The sequence below is a fragment of the Mandrillus leucophaeus genome, unplaced genomic scaffold (genome assembly GCF_000951045.1).
Source record: "Mandrillus leucophaeus isolate KB7577 unplaced genomic scaffold, Mleu.le_1.0 Scaffold231, whole genome shotgun sequence".
NCBI lineage: Eukaryota > Metazoa > Chordata > Mammalia > Primates > Cercopithecidae > Mandrillus > Mandrillus leucophaeus.
Window position 1 is genome coordinate 2,344,922 of NW_012102377.1, and position 18,945 is coordinate 2,363,866.

An 18,945-nucleotide genomic window follows, 5' to 3' on the forward strand; every position below is an offset into this window, starting at 1 on the left:
AAAGCGACAGAGTCTCACTGTGTTTCTCAGGCTGGAGTACAGTCATGTGATCATAGCTTACTACAGCCTTGACCTCTTGGGCTCAAGCAATCCTCCTACCTCAGCCTCCTGAATAGCTAGGACTACATGTGCACATCACCACACCTGGTTAATTTAAAAATCTTTTGTAGAAGGGGGTCTTGCTATGTTGCCCCCATTGGTCTTGAACTCCTGGCCTCAAGCAATCTTCCTTCCTCAGCTTCCCAAAGTGTTAGGATTAAAGATGTGAGCCACCACCCCCCGCCATAGATTTTAAAAGGAGAGAGATGAAGTTTTCTGACGTCCCTCTGCAGAAGAGTTATGAATTCATACTACATTGTCTTTGGAAGAAAAGGCAGGCTCTTTTGGAGGCCTCTGGTCTGGGTGAGCAGGGAACAGTTATCACCCATTGACATGGAAGCCCTCACCTGGGTTTGCCAACTGTTCTGTTCTTGAAATTATAAAATGGGAGGGAAAAGCTGTCTTCTGATGTGATGATTCTCTGATCGACCCTGAGGGTACTTAATAATAAAAACAATAAATCTACTAACAAAAACAAGAGTAAAGAGTGGCATTTTGGTTCTTGAGGCTGGGGATGGTATTCAGGAAATGGCCAGGAGGATGGGGCTCCTGGCTCACTCCCTCTGTTTCTATCTGGAAATAGAGCTACTGAATGTGAAGAAAAAGTCCTCCTCCTTATACATGGCTTTTGGATTCCTCAAGGATCAGGATATTCTGTTCTCTGTGGTTTTCATAAGTTATGGCTTAGATGTGTTAACAGACTGGACCTACTCAGTATTAGAGTCCTGGAGAATGGACAGGACTCAAGAATTAATCTGGAAAACAGGGACCGCATCAGGACACCAGCTCAGAAAGAAAGGAGAGCAAAGCTTTGGAGAATAGAAAAGACAGAAAACAAAAAGAGGAAATGAAGAAAAGGGGTCGATGGAGCAGACCTTCAGCTAAGAGACCTCAGGGAATCTGCTGTGGGGACCTTTCTGAGGAATGCAATGTAGTGCCAAGGGCAGAGTTTCTTCCAATGTGCTCTGATAATACTTGCCCATGGGAGAAAAGAATTCTGTGGTCAAATACCTTTGGGAAACCCAGCATCCTGTGGACTCCTCTAGGCGATCCCCAAGGCGTGTTAATAGATTTGGTCCATAGTAATTCAGTGAAAAAGGAAAGGAATAAAGACTTCTGACATAATCAGGTGGGAGAAGAATCTCAGACAAAGTGTGATGAGCTGCATTGATTAATCAGAGGCAACTGAAATCAGAGGATCCTCTCGATTAGACGTCATCTCTTCCAGGAGCCTGCAGTGGCTAACCTGTGTGGTCTGTATCCTAGAGTTGTCATCCTCTGTCAATTGTGCCAGTTTTGCTGATGCTGATGGCTTAGCATACAAAGACATATAGGAAATAGCATTTCTCAGGTCACTGTCTGAGAAAGAGCAGAGCAGAGCAGAGACATCGTTTTTTCATCAGAGTGTTCCCTCTGGCATCCCTCTGCCATCTATCTAACATTTTAATTTGCAAATATAAAAATGCCAAGGAGTTGGACCTCTGGTCTCTGGACCATTTAATCTTATACTCCTGTTTAGAGAACTTCACCAGATCAGTTTAATAGAACAGCAAACTGGTTGTGGCGGGTCCTCCAGTTGATGTTTTAGATGGGCGCATTACATCCTGTTTGGGAAATGGTCTACAAAGATGTTCTTTACAAACATCATCAAGCTTTTGTGCTGCACTCTCCCTGCCCTAAAATCCAGAGATGGTTTCTTAGTTGTCTGCACGAATGTGTAGGGAGATGGGGAGATGCAGAGGCTGTTTGGTGACAAAGAGGCATACCTGATGGTGACAGAGGAGCACTGGGCCAGCCTCCTGCCTGCACTCTTCAGGCCAGTGTAGATCTGCCCCATCTCCATGGCTCCTTCTAGCCCCACCACTTCAAGGAGTTGGTCACTGAGGTCTGCAAAGTGAGACAGCAAAAGTAGTGCATATACATCTCTCTGTTCCTCAGATAAGTTCTGGCCAGAAAGTCTGGTCCCCAGATGGCTAATGTCTGTATCCCTTCATCTCCCACCAAACATCTTTTTCATACTCACTCTGAATAGGGTGTTTCCCCAAAGATCAATAAATGTACCTTTTCATGAGGAGATGGTCAGTTTTAGTGAAAAAAGATTTTGATTCAGATATCATATATATCCAATAAATAGGTTACCATATCAAGAAGCCTCTTCAAATGTAGAGTGACATAAATGACAAACCAGCTATTTCTGATCATTTTCAACCTCCCAGTGCAGCTAAAGATATATTGGTTTGGAACTAGGATAGGAAGGAATGTTGATGAGGGCCATTACCCAAAGCTGGACCAAGTCTCTTTTCTCTGAATGTCTGAATAACATTTGGCCCCACTGACAACGACTGATGGTTAATTAACCTCAAATTTGGCCTGTGGTAAGTCACTGGTGAGCCAACCTCCTTGGATATCCTCAAGAAAACCAGTGACCTCTTTCAGGACACCAGGTGCCTAATCTAAGCCAAGGAAAAGAACATTTCACCAACATCAGAGTCTGTGAGCCCACAGTAGAAAAGGAGGGGCAGGAAGTTGGAGGCTCAGGCTCAGAGTCACTCAGGACCAATGGTCTCCCACAGTGGGATTTGCTTCTCATTCAGAACTTAGATGAGGTCCTTTTCTTCAGCATTGCTGAGGCTTGGATGGTGGCTCCGCAGTTTCTTGTGAAAGCAATAGCAGCATTAATGTTTGATGTTGGGCTCAAAACTCGCTTTTCCAGCACAACTTTCATTTACTTAAAACAGAAGCAAAATAAAAAGGCAGATTTTTAAAAAGCTTCCATTCCTCTGCCTACCAAGACAAAAGTAGCTTTCTCATAAGTTGTGGCTAATCACTAACATCCCCTTAATATCTACAAACTAGAAAACTGTGTCTATGTTAATGCTGTTGCTTATTTAACAGGTGGCTTCTATCTTGTAAAGTGCCTCCTGGTATAGTATAACAGTGTTAAGATTGGCAAGGAGATATTTGAGTTTGTCGTTACTCTTGTTTAGAAGGCTAACTATTGTTTAAAAAACAGTCTCTTGACGGATGTATTCCTAGTGAAGACAGTTAAACAAACCATTGGGCTGACCACAAATGTGTTAACATTGCTAGTCTAAATTACTGACGATCACTAATGGACATTAGCTGCCAACAGATACACGGCTTGCATCAGTCTTTCTGTGACAGGCACATAGCTTTTCCCCTCTACCTCTGTTGACAATCACATTCTCCCCTCATACTCCTTTCTTCATGTTTGTGAAAAGATACTGTTTCTCCTTAAACACTCCATCTCATTTGGACTTGGAATAAGAATCCACGAAAGGGTAATGTTTGTTTAGGAGAATGCTCCAGGCTCTCTGGAGTTTGGACCTATTAAACAGTGAATGTCTAAACCTCTAGTCACTTAATTAGCCTCCTTCTTACCAAAGAGGGTTGAATAACGTTGGATGGTCTAGCTCACTGTGTCATTCCAATAGTGTCTGTGAAAACATGGGCTATGAATGTACGTGTGTGTGTTTTTGTGTGTGTGTGTAAGGTAGAGAGAGAAGGAGGATGGAGAGGAAAACAGGGAGGAGGAGAGAAAGGTATAGAGTATGTCTAGGGGTGAGGGGGGTTGAGGTTTGATGTTGGGCTAGGAGAGAGGGGGAGAAAAGAGAAGCAGAACTTTTCAGAAGTCTCTTGAGTGGCAGAGACAGATGTCTTGTAAAATGTTGTTCTTTGTACCAGGCTTTGGTATCTGATGGTGCTGTGATAGTTCAATGTTTTCCCTCCTTAAAACATTCCCTGGTAACAAAATGTTCTAAGAAGCAGGGAACTTAATAGACTCAAGTGTTTCAGCTTTACAATGTCTTGGTCTTTTAACAAATTTTCCCGTTGAATGGCTTTAACTCCAAAGTTGTTATCACTTCCCACACATTACCTTGCAGCTATCACTTCCCACACATTACCTTGCTTCCTGGCTCTAGAAGAGAAGTAATGAAGGCTGATCTCATCAGCATGGTGGGTGGGTGGGGGCAGGGGCTTACACAGATGTGGGACTGAGGAGATTTGTAGGGAAAGGGGCTAGGATCTTGGCATACTGTTTGCCATCCTGCCTTTGAGTTTTCCCTGGCAGAGAGAGGCTGGGATGACTACAACTGAGGCAAGACCTGATTGCTCTTTTACTTCTCTACCATTGCCTAACTGATCTTTCCTTCTACTTTCGAGAATGCCTACAGAGAGGTCTTGAGGTAAAGAAATCTATGTAACATTGTTTCCCAAAGTTAGAAGACCACAAGACCCTTTTCTTGTGTGTGATGCCTATGAACAACCCACAGCTTCCATTTTTTAGGAATGTATTTTGGGAAATTCTGGTATCACTTAATCCCCTTTACTTCCTCTATCACAGAGAAACTCAGGCACAACTTAAATTTGGAGTTAAAATGAAAGAGAACAGAATGCAAGTCAGTGTCTAGGCACACAGAACAATTAATGTTTAGATTGAGACATCTGGTATACCGGGTGTCTGTTTTACCTTAAGCATCAATGATTCAGGGTGTGATGTTGGCAATTCATGTCATCTCCATATTGCCTTTACACTCTTCAACTCACTAGTATTTAAGATGGAATGTGTATGCATGCACCTTAGTAAAACAGGAATTCATTCACTCACTCACTCATTCATTCAACAGTTACTGAGTAACAACTCGGTGCCAGACACTGTCTTGTAATAGTTGGGATGCAAAATGTTCTATTGTTGAAGGGCTCTTAGCCAAGAGGGAGAAACCAAGTTAGGTGTAGAAAATGCTGTAATTGGACTGCAGGATCAAGGAAACCTGAGTGACTGATTCTGCTGGGGCAAGGTACAGAAGGCAGGTCTTCCAGAGCTCTAAAAGAGGTCTTGAAGGTTGAATGAGCACCAAGGTAATTTTTGGGTTGAAAAGAGGAAGGAAGAAGGACATTCCAGGCACAGGGATGATCATGGGTGGGGCTGGAAGGTCACAGGATGAAGAAAAAAAAATAATTAAGCAATAAACCCACTTGGCAATTTCATTGTGAAATATAAAATGTATTATTTCCTCAGGAGAATTACTGTCCAGAGACTCTTTTTGGCCAGAGCTAGAGGAAGAGGGTCTCTGGGCCAGCATGAGCTTGTCGCATCCATAGAGCTAGGACTTTCAGTGCTGCTCTTATTTATTTCTTGGTAGCAAAGCCTTGTACAGTGTTTTGCGTGTAGTGAACACATAATATAAGCGCTCCAAGAAAAGAGGATGATAACAAATGGGAAAATAGAAAAAGGAGAATGTGGAGGCAAGGGAGGAAAAGCAAGGATGACAGTAGGGGTTCCAATCTGGCCCATTCAGTTCAGCCTCCAGGAAATGCAAATCTGATTATGTCATCCACATACGAAAAATCCTCAGTGGCACCCGTTATAATACCAAGGGCTGGCCGGGCGCGGTGGCTCCCGCCTGTAATCCCAGCACTTTGGGAGGCCGAGGCAGGCAGATCATCTGAGGTCAGGAGTTCAAGACTAGCTTGGCCAATATGGTGAAACCCTGTCTCTACCAAAAATGCAAAAAAATAAAAATAAAAAATAATAAGCCGGGTGTGGTGGTGGGTGCCTGTAATCCCAGCTATTTGGGAGGCTGAGACAGGAGAATCACTTGAACCCGGGAGGCAGAGATTGCAGTGAGCCAAGATCGCACCACTGCACTCCAGCCTGGGCGACAGAGCAAGACTCTGTCTCAAACAAACAAACAGAAAACACCAAATGCTGGAGAAGGGAACATGCAGTGTGCATACTTTCACACTGAAAACGTAAACTGGTAGGAAGGAAACAATTTGGCCAATTTTACTGAGTATAAAACTTCCTTACTGCTTGATCCATTAATTTCTTTCTTGGTATTGATCATGAAAATCACTGATAGAAACTAACTTCATACAAATATGTACATTGAGGCATCATTTGCAACAGGAAATCTCCCTGCCCCCATTTCTTCCTGTATGGGAATAGTTAAATAAGTGATACGGTATCTATGTGATGAAATTTTTTTGCTGACATTAAAATATTTACGAAGTTTCAATAACATTAAATATTGTTTATGTTAAAATGTTAAGTGTGAAGGCAAGATGTAAACTTACTTGTATAGCGTTCTTTCAACTAGGTAAGAATATGCATAAAAGAAAAGGACAAATCCCAACAAAATCTTAACGGTGGTGAGTTCTGGGTAATTAAATGAAAGGTAATTATTATTTTCTTCTTTATGCTTTTTGGTATTTCTTATTTTCCATAAGTATGCATTAATGTTATAACAAAAGTGATGTAGAAAAAGATATCAACTGCTCTTCACAGTTATAAAAATAATGCTCACACTCTCCAGTTTAATGCCCAAGGTCCAATTTCCATCTGGCAAGGGGCTGCCTCTGCAGTTTACTTCCTGTCTTTGTGGGACTAGATGCCTGCTGCAGACACACACAACATGTCATTCCCCAGGCAAACCCTACTGTTTCCTCCTCTGTGCTTTTAAATATACTCTACATATGCTTTCTCCCACTTTCATTTATCTATCAAAACTCAGGTCAAGTGTCATCAACTTCCAGAAGTTTAAAAGGAACTTCAAATTCCTGTGCCTGCAGTTTGACTTAGATGCTCCTCCTCAAACTCTCCCAGGTAGATATAGTCAAAGAAAGAACAAGGAAGACAAGGGCATTGATGATATTGGCTGTGGGCAGGAGATGGCTGCAGTAATTACTGTGCCACAGGGTCTAGGTTGAATAGGAAAGGAGATGAACTGAATGAAAAGGGAGAAGGTGAGTAAGAGACTTAAGGAGTTCTAGAAACAGCTGTTCTGAGACAGTGAAAGAGAGGGTTGGCGAGAGGAGCTGTGAACAGCACTAGCTGATGACAAATTCCACCTGTAGTCCCAGTGGTGGGCAGCTGAAATGGATGGTGGAGGGTGGGATTAGAGTCAAGGAGAAATGAGGCTAGGCCAGTGGTTCCTAAACTTTGCTGAGTGTTACAATGACCTAGGGAGCTTTTAAAATCAACAATACCAGGTTGCACCCTATACCAATTAAATCAGAACGTGTGAGCATAGGAGCTAGGCATCAGTCTTTGTTTTTAAGTATTTCCAGGTGATTGAAAAATACAGCACAGTTTGGGAACCGCTGGGCTAAGTTATTGGGTGGATCATTCCCATTGGTCAGTGGTTCTCAAAGTCTGGTTCTGGACCGGCAGCCTCAGCATCACCTGGGAACTTGATAGAAATGCAAATTCTTAGGCCACACCCCAGACCTACCCAATCAGACAGTCTGGAGTTTGGGCCCAGCAGTCTGTGTTCTGACAAGCCCTCTGGAAGATTCTGAGGCATGCTGGGCCTTAGGCAATAAAATTGCCCAAAATATATACAGAAGTTGGAGTGAAGAAGAATGTCAACAAGTTATTTCACGACTGCTTTGATCTATTGCTATTTCAATGGAAAATTTGAAATAATAATATTGACCTCAAAATGGGGTTATGAGATTTAAATGGCAGACCTGTATGTGAAAGCGGCTGGCACAGAGTGGGCACTCAAAATACATTAGTTTCACTTTCCTTTTTCTCCACGTTCACCCTGACAACTCCCAATGGTCAGTCTATCTACCTTGTTAGAGCTGTGTACAAGAGTCCCTAGGCCATAATATTAAGGCTAAAAACATTTTCTTAAGTCTTCAATGTTCCTCATAGTTTTACGCTTCCTGTAAAGGTCAGAACTCCAGATGAGCTTAATACGGATGAGTAAAGGCTAGCAGAACACTCTGGGGCACATCTGACATGTCCAGTCTTTCTTTGGGAACATCTGGAAGCCAAAACAAACAATAGAAACAAAAAACAAAAACAATGTTCAAGTTCCTTAGCTAGGTGTGCAAATATCCCTCTGCTTGGACAACTCCTGTTTGGCCTCCTGGGATGCCCCAGGCACCATGATAGTAGTTCCTTCTTCTGTGCTTAGATAGTGGATCTCACCCAACAACTGGCTCTGTACGTATCACTCTCTCAACTCCATTGCAGGACTGTGTTCTTGTTTTGTTTATCTTTGTATCTCTAGCAGCTAGACCAGCCTTTGGCATACAGAAGGCTCTTGATATATGTTTGTTGAATAAACTGAATAATATAGATGCTTGAGAGCCAAAGACTTTGACAAGTTTGGCTAGAAGAAGAAAAGAGATAATAATCGATAATAATAATAATAATAACTATAGTTGCCTGCGGTTATCAATGGGGGACTGGTTTTAGGACCCCTGCAAATACCAAAACAGATGCTCAAGTCCCCGATATAAAATAGTGCAGTATTTGCATATAACCAGTGCACATGCTCCTGTTACTTTAAATCATCTCTGGATTACGTATAATACCTAATACAATGCAAATGCTCTGTAAATGGTTGTTATACTGTATTGTTTAGAGAATAGTGACAAGAAAAAATGTCTACACGTGTTCAGTACAGGCATAACCATCCATTTAGGAAAAAAAAACCTTTGATCTGCTGTTGCTTGAAGCCACAAATGCAGAACCCATGAATATAGAAACCTGACTGCACTTGCCCAGATTGTACTGGGTAACAGGTTTTCCATGAATTAACTCATGTAATCTGCATATAACAGTCAATTTCTACCCAGCCTGGTTTTTGCCTCTCTCCTTTATTTATAATTTTTCTGTCCATTCTCATCCTAGTTGCTTTCTTCTTTTCTTTTCTTTCTTTCTTTTTTTTTTTTTCCGAGATGGAGTCTTGCTCTGTCGCCCAGGCTGGAGTGCAATGGCATGATCTCAGCTCACGGCAACCTCTGCCTCCCAGGTTCAAGAGATTCTCCCACCTCAGCCTCCTGAGTATCTGGGATTACAGGCACCCACCATCATGCCCAGCTAATTTTTACAGAGATGGGGTTTCACCATGTTGGCCAGGCTGGTCTTGAACTCCTGATTTCAGGTGATCTGCCCGCCTTGGCTTCCCAAAGTGCTGGGATTACAGGTGTGAGCCACTGCTCCCGGCCCCTGGTTGGTTTTTTGCATTAGTGAAAATTCAGTCATTTAAGAGGCAGGGGAATCTCTGGGTGTCCTGATTTGGGCTCTTCTTTTACAGTGCCTTTGGGAAGTGTGGGATATCCTTAGCTTAAGAGGATGCTTTGCTACCCTCAATCCTACTCCTACTCCACTTCCCCTTCCATCAGCACACGAGGGTTCAGGTCTTGGGGCTGCCATGGAGCAGTCCGGGGAATCAAACAACCCTGAAAGGAGGTGCAGGGCGCCTGACTATGTATGGAGCCAACAGAGTTTCTAAACCATACCGCCATAGTGGCAAGGAAGCCTGCCCCATACCTTAGAGCATCTGTGTCATGTGATAAAACCTGTGGGCCCTGTTCGTTTACCTGGGTTACAGCAGCACTGGCATGCTAAGATGTTAGGTGCTATTGTTTGGGTTGCAATCCTGTCAGTTCAGTGGATAACACTAGTTAGCCAATGCTCATGTTGAGCTCTGACTGGCAGGGGTATGCATCTGGTTCATTAGAAATGCAAACAGGAATTTGTCACTACTTAATACATGGCCGCTGATGGAAAAACTGGAGTCACAGAGGTAAAGAAAAAAGCTGGAAAACTCTACACTAAGTTCTTGAGGATGGGACTAATAGCTTAATTGCTGTGTCATTTAGGGTAAGTCATTTGTTGTCCCTGAGCCTGTTTTCACATCTCAAAAACAGGGGCTGCATTAGTCTGACCAGGCTTGCATAAACAAGCAGCCACAGGCTGGAGGGCTTAGAAGGCAGAAATGTATTTTCTCACAGTTCTGGAGGCTGGAAGTCCAAGGTCAAAGTGCCAGCAGGGTGGGTTTCCTCTCAGACCCCTCCCTTTGGCTGGCAGTTGGCTGCCCTCTGGCTGCCTCTTTACAGGGCTGTTCCTCCATGCATATGGCCCTTGGTGTTTCTCTGTGTGTCCAAATCTCTTCTTATAAGGACACCAGTCAGACTGGATTAGGGCCCACCCTAATAAACTCATTTTAACTTAATCACCTCATTAAGGCTCTGTCTCCAAATACAGTCACACTCTGAGGTGCTGGGGGTTAGGGCTTCTTTGATGCTTGAAGTTTTGGGGGACACAATTCTGCCCATACAGGGATAATCATAAACCCTACTTCGTGGGTTATTCTGAGAACAAAAGAGATAAAGAATATCAAGGTGTTCTGTAAAAAGCCATGTCCCTTATCATTGTGCTACTGAGAAGCTGACAAGTGCTGTGTGTGTGTGGGATCTTCTTACCCGCCTCAGAAAGAAAGGACACAAGCCCAGTTTTGCTTGCAGTGGGGCCAGGTTCAGTCCCCACAGTCTAGACAGGTGCGTGGGAGCTGGCAGGCCTCTTTGCAGACTTAGCCCGCTAAGGCTGCGGCAGGCATGTCCTCGGGCTCCTCTCCTGCCTCCAAATTTCCGTGGAGATGGGCATGTGTCCTTGGTGGCTCGGGCACTCAAAGCTCAACAAAGCTGGGCACTGCTCAGCTCCTCTGAACCTCCCAGTTGGACTGGTCTGCACAGATGAAACACTGCTCCTGGCAAAAGAGCTTCAAAGCACAGCTCAAAGGCAATGTAGCCTGAAAAAGGCCTAGGGGTGGGGAAATGGAAAGAATCCTGAAAGACTGTTTCCTGATCTTCTACAGGGGAAGGGGACTGGGGTTCCCCAGGAACAAACCAATGAGTAAGAAAGGAAAGCTCTAACTGGTCAATCTCCATTCCCACGTTCCCGCCTGGCCTCTCAAATCACCAGGCCTTCAGGCATCCCAACCATAACTAAGCTGAAGAATACTCTATGATTAATGCTTTCCCCAGAGAAACTGACCCTGTCATAAAGAGAGAGGCAGAGGGCTTATTCCTTGGTCTTCCATGAACCCAGCACAGAGAATGTACCCTCGTGACAGGTTGTGAAACAGCATGAGCTTCGGACAGAGTTGGGTCTGATCCTGTCACTTGGAAGAAGGCTCTTAACTTTTCTGAGTCTGCCTTTTATCTGGAAAATGCATTAATAGATACAATAAGTCACTGGCAGGGTTGTCTCGAAGTTTAGAAGGGATGCCCTCAAGTACCTTGTATGATTAGGATGGGATCAGAGCAGCACACAGAGGGCCCTCAAGAAACACTTGCTCTTACTGCAATTTTATGTTTCTTTACAAAGGGATATCCTCAGGAAGTTCCATCTTTGCCACACAGTAAGTGCATGGCTTTGTGTAGATGGTAATTCATGTAACTTAGAGAAGGTTATGGAGGAAGAGAAGGAGATGAGAGGGAGGGAGGGGAAGGATAGGTGAAAAAAAGGAGAAGGGAGGGGCTGGGAGGATTCTGAGTAAGAGAAAGGCAGAGAGACGGTAAAGAGCAGAGATATTATGACCTTGAGAATTTAGGGTGACTTGCCCTCTGGCAAGTGAAGCATCTCTATTCCTTTTTTTCTTTTTACTCCAAAACAGGGGGGAAACTCACCCTTTTATTTGAAAATGAACTCCCCTCCTTTCCCTGTGGCTGTGTGTGTGTGTGTGTGTGTGTGTATGTGTGTGTGTGTGTGTATGTGTGTGTGTGACGCAATCCCACAACCATCCTGGTTGCCTTCTCTTGTTCCTGGGCTGAGCAAGGTGGGAGCAGAGCAGGTTCTAGACATCTTTAAGGCATGGGTTGGATACTCTTAGGCCAGTTGGGTACCCCGCTCCTTTGTGCCATGCCCTTGTCACACTGGTTTGTGGGTTTCTGCTCCTCTCAGGGCTCTGTAAGCCCCATCAAAGCATACAAGTGGCCAGAGGGCATCGAGTGGCCTTTGAGTCTGGATAATCCCATTGGGAAGAGGTAGGAAGCAGAAGCAGGGAGAGCCACTGCTTTCTGACAGGGAGAGGGCCTGCAGAGCCTGAGGGAGAAGCGACGTGTGGGCCCAGCAGGCAGGACTAGAATTGTGTCTGTTCTGGCTCTGTCTACTTGTGTGACCTGGGAAAATCACTTCCCTCCTCAGGGCCTCAGTTTCCCCCAATTGAGGGTGGAGGCATCCTATGCCTAAGGTCTATTTGCACTTTTTCAGCCAAGATGGAGGCTGGATTTCCTGATGGTCTGAGTCAAGGGCAGACGGGTAGGAGACCTCACCTGTCCTCACACTGTGCAGAAGACGGAACATTCAGTACAGCCCTACACTGAGGCAAGAGAAAGTGTGAGGGCCTGCACACAATGGCCATTGTTGTAGGTTCCTGAAAACCTGCTTATGTGGTGGGCGGGGCAGGAAAAATATGTCCTCCATTCTGTGTGGCTTTATCTTCTGGGATTCCCCAGGGCTCCAATGAAGGTGCTGTATGTTGGGGGAGGTGGGCTTTGAAAGCTCTGTGCATGAGGGTCAGGTGCTTCAGAGTGGGAGGCAGTGCACTGGCAGAGCTGTATGGTGGGGAATGTCCCAATGGCTCTGAAGCAAGGGTCTGAGATGAGCATGGCCCTAAGAGAAGCCAAGGGTGGGGATGTCCTTTAAGGCCTGGGAGCCATCAGAGCTATGGAATCTTGATCTGGTGGTCCCAGTGAGGTCCAGTGCTGGGCACAGACTCCACAGCCTAGACCTTTACAAAGGACAAAAGCAGGAATTGACACATGGGATCTAATTAAACTAAAGAGCTTCTGCACAGCAAAAGAAATGATCAACAGAGTTAACAGACAGCTTACAGAATGGGAGAAAAATGTTGGAAACTCTGCATCCAACAAAGGTTTTTCTTTCAATCCTCGTGGCAACTCCGTTAAAAACTACTATCCCAACATAAACAACAACAACAACAAGCCCTTCAGGCTCAGAGGCTAAGAAACTTGCCTAATATCAGAGAGCTGGCATCCCGTAAAGCTGGAATTCAAACCAAGGCCCGATTCAAAAACTAAGCTCATTTGAAAGGACGCAAGGCAGAGACAAAGTACCTTGGAGTGACAGGGTGTCTGAAGGCAGGGAGGTGAGCTTGGGTGGGGGTGAGCCTCTTCTCATCTCCTCTTACGGAAACCTTGGCTACATGATCTTATTAAATGAAATGCTGAATTCTTCGGCTTGAAGGTAAAATACTAGTTGCTATAGTATCTGGCATTACTTTACCCACTGAGCTCAGGAATCTCATTCAGGGTACACTGTATATAATAAAATAAATCAATTAGTGGTAAGATTTTCCAGCTTAAATCAATCCTGATTCTCAGGCGTGGCATATATAAGGTACATTCCGGAGATCTGCACTGGCCAAACTAATCACAGCTCAACGGGCTGCATACAGCACCTACTATTGAGAGATCATCTCAGAAAGATCTTATAAAGGAACTAATCACATTCACTAAGATCATCTCAGATTCTCCAGAAAGGCAAAGTTGGAGGAAGGTCACGACAGGGAGGGCCTTTTTCTGGTGGTTGGGTCAGGGTTGGCCAGAAAGGGGGAGGTGTGGGAGGGCGTTGGGTGTGTGTGGAAAGAATCCTATGTTTGGAATACTAGGATTTGGGCTCTAGTCCCAGATCCACCAGCTAACACAGTCTTGGATAGGTCAGTTAACCTCCCTGGGCCTTGTTTTTCTAATCTATAAAGTATTCCTCAGGGGTGCTGTAGGGGATTAAAATAAGATGATGAATGCAAAATATTCCTGGCATCTAGTGCTAGATCCAAGTAAGTGCTTAACACATGCTGGATGAATAGACCTGAAGATTAAAAGAGATGGTCGCTGGCCTCACGCTAGAGGTGCTCAGGGGCAAAGGTCTCTGCCGATGTCTCTGTTCTGCTAACAGAAGCCCCTGTTGATGGGGAGAGGTTTGAGTGTGGAGGCAGGCAGGAAGAGGCTGAGCTTGTTGGGAGAAGGAGCAGGGGTCCTGCTGGGTGGTTTGTGGGGAGGGAGGAATCACCTGTGTGGCAGTGTCCTCTGTCCACCCCTTACTTACTGTTGGCTCTGTCCATTCTTCCCTTCGGGCTACTAACTCTCAATTTGAGGTCCTGGAGCTGGAAGTCCGCATTCTGCATTAGTCTCCTCACTGGCCTCGTTGCCACCAGGTTCTTTCTCTTCCTTGCCTCGTTGCCACCAGGTTCTTTCCCTTCCTTCTAATCCAAACTGCACGTGACTCTCAGATCCTATTGCTCCTGGCTGAAAAACCTTCATCTCTTCTTATTATTCAAAGGATCATGTTCAAACTACATGAACGGTCTCCATCTTCCAGTCTTTGCTTTGCTCCTTCTGTGTTTCAGTGCCCAACCCATGTTGCCTTTCTTTTACTCACTGTCTTTTCAAATCTTTTCGAGCTGCCAGGACTAACACACATGCATTTCATCTTGTTCATTCATTTGTTCATCAAACATTTGTTGATCACCTACTAGGTGCATTGCATGGTGTTGGGCAGCTGGGGCACATGTTCTGAAGGGGAGACCTCCTTGCCTCCCACGCTCTTTTTTTTTTTTGAGACAGAGTCTCGCTCTGTCACCCAGGCTGGAGTGCAGTGGCACAATCTTGGCTCACTGCAAGCTCCGCCTCCCGGGTTCATGCCATTCTCCTGCCTCAGCGTCCCACGTAGCTGGGACTATAGGTGCCCGCCACCATGCCTGGCTCATTTTTTTGTATTTTTAGTAGAGACGGGGTTTCACCATGTTAGCCAGGATGGTCTCGAGCTCCTGACCTCTTGATTTGCCTGTCTTGGCCTCCCAAAGTGCTGGGATTACAGGCATGAGCCACCACACTCGGCCACCTCCCACACTCTTACAAACTCGTGTCTTCCATTCCATGGTGCTTGCCCATTATGCCAATATTAACATGATTGTTCTACAGATATTTCTTACATATAAATAGTAGATTGTCAACTACTTGAGGCCTGGACCACATTGCATTTTTGTCCCCTCCTCTGCAGACTTGGAGCACCTTAGATACTTGAAGACGGGTTTGAGTTCAAGCTCTATCATGTGTTATCTGTGTGATTTTGGCCCAGTTACTTAATCCTACTGAGCTTCAATTATGTCCTGAGACAAAATGGATTAAATAATTATGCAATGGTTTTGTCCCATAAGTAGGTATTCAATAAATAACAGCCCAACATATATTTGCTGATTAAGAAGATTAAACACTGCTATGGACTGAATGTTTGTGTTCCCCTCCCCGCATATTCATATGTTGAAGCCCTAACTTCCAATATGATGGTATTTGGAGGTGGGGCCTTAGGAACATAATCATAGTATGAGGGTGGAGTCCTTAGTTAGGGTGAGTCCTTAGGGTGATTAGTTCCTTTATAAGAAGAGATTGGGAGAGATGATCTCTCCACACGAGGATACAGCAGGAAGCGTCCATCTGCAAACCAGGAAGAGGACTCTCACCAGGAACCAAGTGTGCTTGTGGCTTGATCTTGGACTTCCCAGCCTCCAGAACTGTGGGAGATCAATTTCTGTAGTTTAAACCACACAGTCCATGGTATTCTGTTACAGAAGCCCAACTCACTAAGAAAAACACTTCTTGCACCAAATAGAAACAGACCAAAGAGAATACCAACATTCAGGCTGTGCAGAGCATGTGGCCAGGATGGACTTTTGCTGTGGGATGGATCTTAGGTGGTGCCCAATATTAAATGGTCTATGAATTTCTGCAGGGGAACAGAGACTAGTTTGGGGGTCAAGATGGGCAAGCGCAAGAGGGAAAAACTAAGGTGTCTAGTCCTGCCAAAGAGCCTAGCCTAGAATTTTCTTCTGTATGTGAAAAGTGAAAGGTTCCTTGGTTCTGTGGTTCTATTTTGAGCAGCAAACCTCCTGAGGCAGGAATTCAGTTGGAGTTCAACTCCAGCTCGAACCTGTGTGAGCAAGTTTTTCCTCTGTAGATGCTGAGCAGCCTCCTGAGGCACATTCCCACCTCTCCACGCCCTCCCAGGTCTTGGAGAAGGGAGTGGGAGAGGGGAGGAGACACAGCTGGAGTCAGAGTCTTCCTCATTCAGACATCAGCTGAGAAAGAGTGAATGATTGCTTCACTTGAATTTCCAGTGAATTTGAGTTGGGTCAGGACCAGCCAGAAACTGGGAGGCTGGGGTGGGGTTGGGGTTGTTACTCTGGCCTTTGTAGAAAGAATTGTACGTTTGGAATACTAGGACTTGGGTCCAGTACCAGATGCACCAATTAGTGTGACCTTTGATAGATCAATTAACCTCCCTGGGCTTCCTTTTTCTAATTTATGAAGTTGATTCTTGGTATTTTTTGGAGGAGAAACCAGACCTACCAGTGCAGTGCTTCTCAAAAACTTCAGTGTACGTGTGATCGCCAGCAGATCTTGTTGAAATGCAGATTCTGCTTCAGCAGGCCTGGTGTGGGACTTGAGAGTCTGCACTTCTGACACACACCCATGCAAGGCCAGGGCTCCTGGTTCATGGACCACATGGTGTTCTAGCGCAGGGATTGACTAACCATGGTTTGAGGATCAAATCCAACCTACTGTTTGCTTTTGTAAATAAAGTTTTATCAGAACACAGCCATGCCTGTTCATTTAAATATTGCATATGGTGGTTTTCATGCTAAGTGGACAGAGCTGAGTAGTTGCATCAGAGACTGTATAATGCACACAGCCTAATTATTTTAATAGTTACAACATGGCCCTTTACAGAAAAGGTTTGCCAACCCCGGCTGTAGGGGACTGAGGATTGGTCTGTGTGAGCCAGAAGGTCTGCATTTCTATCTGGGTTTGGCCAAGGGCAAGCCACTTCACCTTGCTGGTACTCACTTTCCTTATCCAGGGAACAAAATAATATCTACATTTCTAGGCAGCCTGTGATTCTGGGATTTCAATATTACATAGAAAACATCATAGTTTCTATAGAAACAGGCATCTGAGAACCACGTTGAATGGCCGGCATTTGGAAGCTGCAAAAACATACCTGGCCTAACCCCGCAGAGTCTAGCAAGGCAGATCCCATCAGATGCCATGAGAAGTCTATGGAAACAGACCACAGCTACTCTCTGATGTTGAGTCAGCTCGGAATAGAAATGGGCTTGAGAGGAGGGAAGAGTGAGAATTGGAGGCTGGCCTCCCGAGCTCCAGTACAGGTGCATGCTGGCAGAGGGGCTCTGGCACAGCGCATGCCAGCATCACTCACACAAAGTCATTCTTGCTGAGAGACCAACTCAAAAACAATTCCCTAACTCACTGCTCCATGTTCTCCTGACTGGGTGCATTTGGTCAACCAATATTAACAAGCCCTTTCGAGGCCTCCGAGACTCTGCAAGGCACAGGGATACAGAAGGGTTTATGACATCTGGGGCCTCCTGGGGGCCTCACAGTCTGATGGGAGAAACACCATGTAAATAAATAATTATATGAGAGTTCCTCAAGCCAGCCGTGAAGGGAAACACGTGACTCTGGGTCTCCAGCTTGGGCAACAGGTGAGACATCAATAAGGCAGGGAACATGGGTACGGGAAGAGGCAGTGTTTTTAGAAGGGGGAAGGATGTGTAAAGATGGGGAAGATAATGACTAGTTTGGGGCATGTTGATTTCAACGTGGGCTGCTTGAAGGACTAAATGACAAAGCTGTGAATTCCTATGAAAAGCAAAACAGCGTCTCTGTAGGCCTGCAAATGTTGAACGGGAATGACATATATGTTGCCATGGTTACTTCCCAGAGCTGAGAAGAGTCCCAGTGCACACACCCATAGTACTTCTGGGGCTCTCTGGGGGTTACCTGCCTTGCTCTGTCTCGGCCCACAGGAGAGACCTGGGCCAGAGAGGATCTCTGTTAAATGCAAACTTTTTAGGAACATTTTTATTTTCTCTCAACTCGGAGGAGTGGTGGCGGATCATTTCTCACTGTGACTGTCAAATCTCCACTGAATGGGAAAATTGGGAATCTACAGACCTGGACAGCTCCTGAGTCCCTGAGGCCACATTCTGGTACGGCTTCATAAAGGTGAAAAGAAAGCCATGAGAAACAGTGAACTCGTGCTCACGATTATTTTGGTGTCTCAACTGATCTCTAGTTCCTCACCTGCGAGTATGAATCTGAGATGGCTGGATGGCATCCCATTCCCTTGCTTTGGGATTCAGAGCATAATCCATACAATTAGTGAGAATCCACACAGGTACAGTGCACAGACAGATTGAACCATATGTGCTTGCAAAGTAGCAGAGCCAAGGTATTGCCCTTCCCAGGTAAATTGTCCACATCTAGGAGGGCAGATCTGATGACTGCACATATTTGCCTGAAGAGTGCTTGTGCCTGCTCTGCTCAGTTGGTTTGAGTGCAGGCTAGTGAGGCCACATGAGCTACACACTGGCTTGCTGGCCTTGCTTGGGTTCTTTCTGGGTAGCTAAGCAATTCTTAGCACTTAGCACAGTTCCTAATTATATGCCTGTCTATGGGATTATTTTATTGAGGCCTGGCTCCCCCACTCCCAATGGCTATAAAGACTATGTTTGTTTTTGGTTTTGTTCGCCATTGTACCATGGTGCCTGGCACTTGGTGGGGGCTTTGTTAAGTATGTGTTGAATAAACTGACAGGAAGCCTGTCTCCACTGCTGGGAAAATGACTCAAAGTAAACACTACCGAGGGTATCTGTCTCCCTGTCTTTGTTTACCAAGAATTGCAAAAAGTATTATCTAGTGAGATCCTGGGAGATTTTGCGCTACCCATTTATAACCTTCTCTAGGGGCTGGGCGCAGTGGCTCACACCTGTAATCCCAGCACTTTTGGAGGCTGAGGCAGGCGGATCACCTGAGGTCAGGAGTTTGAAGCCAGTCTGGCCAACGTGGCAAAAACCCAGTCTTTACTAAAAATACAAAAATTAGCCAGGCATGGCGGCGGACGCCTGTAATCCCAGCTACTTGGGAGGCTCAGGCAGGAGAAACACTTGAATCTGGGAGGCAGAGGTTGCAGTGAGC

At 45.2% G+C, this 18,945-nt stretch overlaps 1 protein-coding gene across 4 annotated transcripts in view; it reads right to left on the bottom strand.

Annotated features, from left to right (window-relative positions):
• DGKG (diacylglycerol kinase, gamma 90kDa) overlaps positions 1-18,945 on the bottom strand; it is a 213,874-nt gene that overhangs the window by 15,782 nt on the left and 179,147 nt on the right. For all 4 annotated transcript variants that reach the window (XM_011981895.1, XM_011981894.1, XM_011981893.1 and 1 more), the window contains one exon: positions 1,866-1,986. In XM_011981895.1, the coding sequence (XP_011837285.1) occupies positions 1,866-1,986 (121 nt within the window). The remainder of the gene's footprint in view (positions 1-1,865; positions 1,987-18,945) is intronic.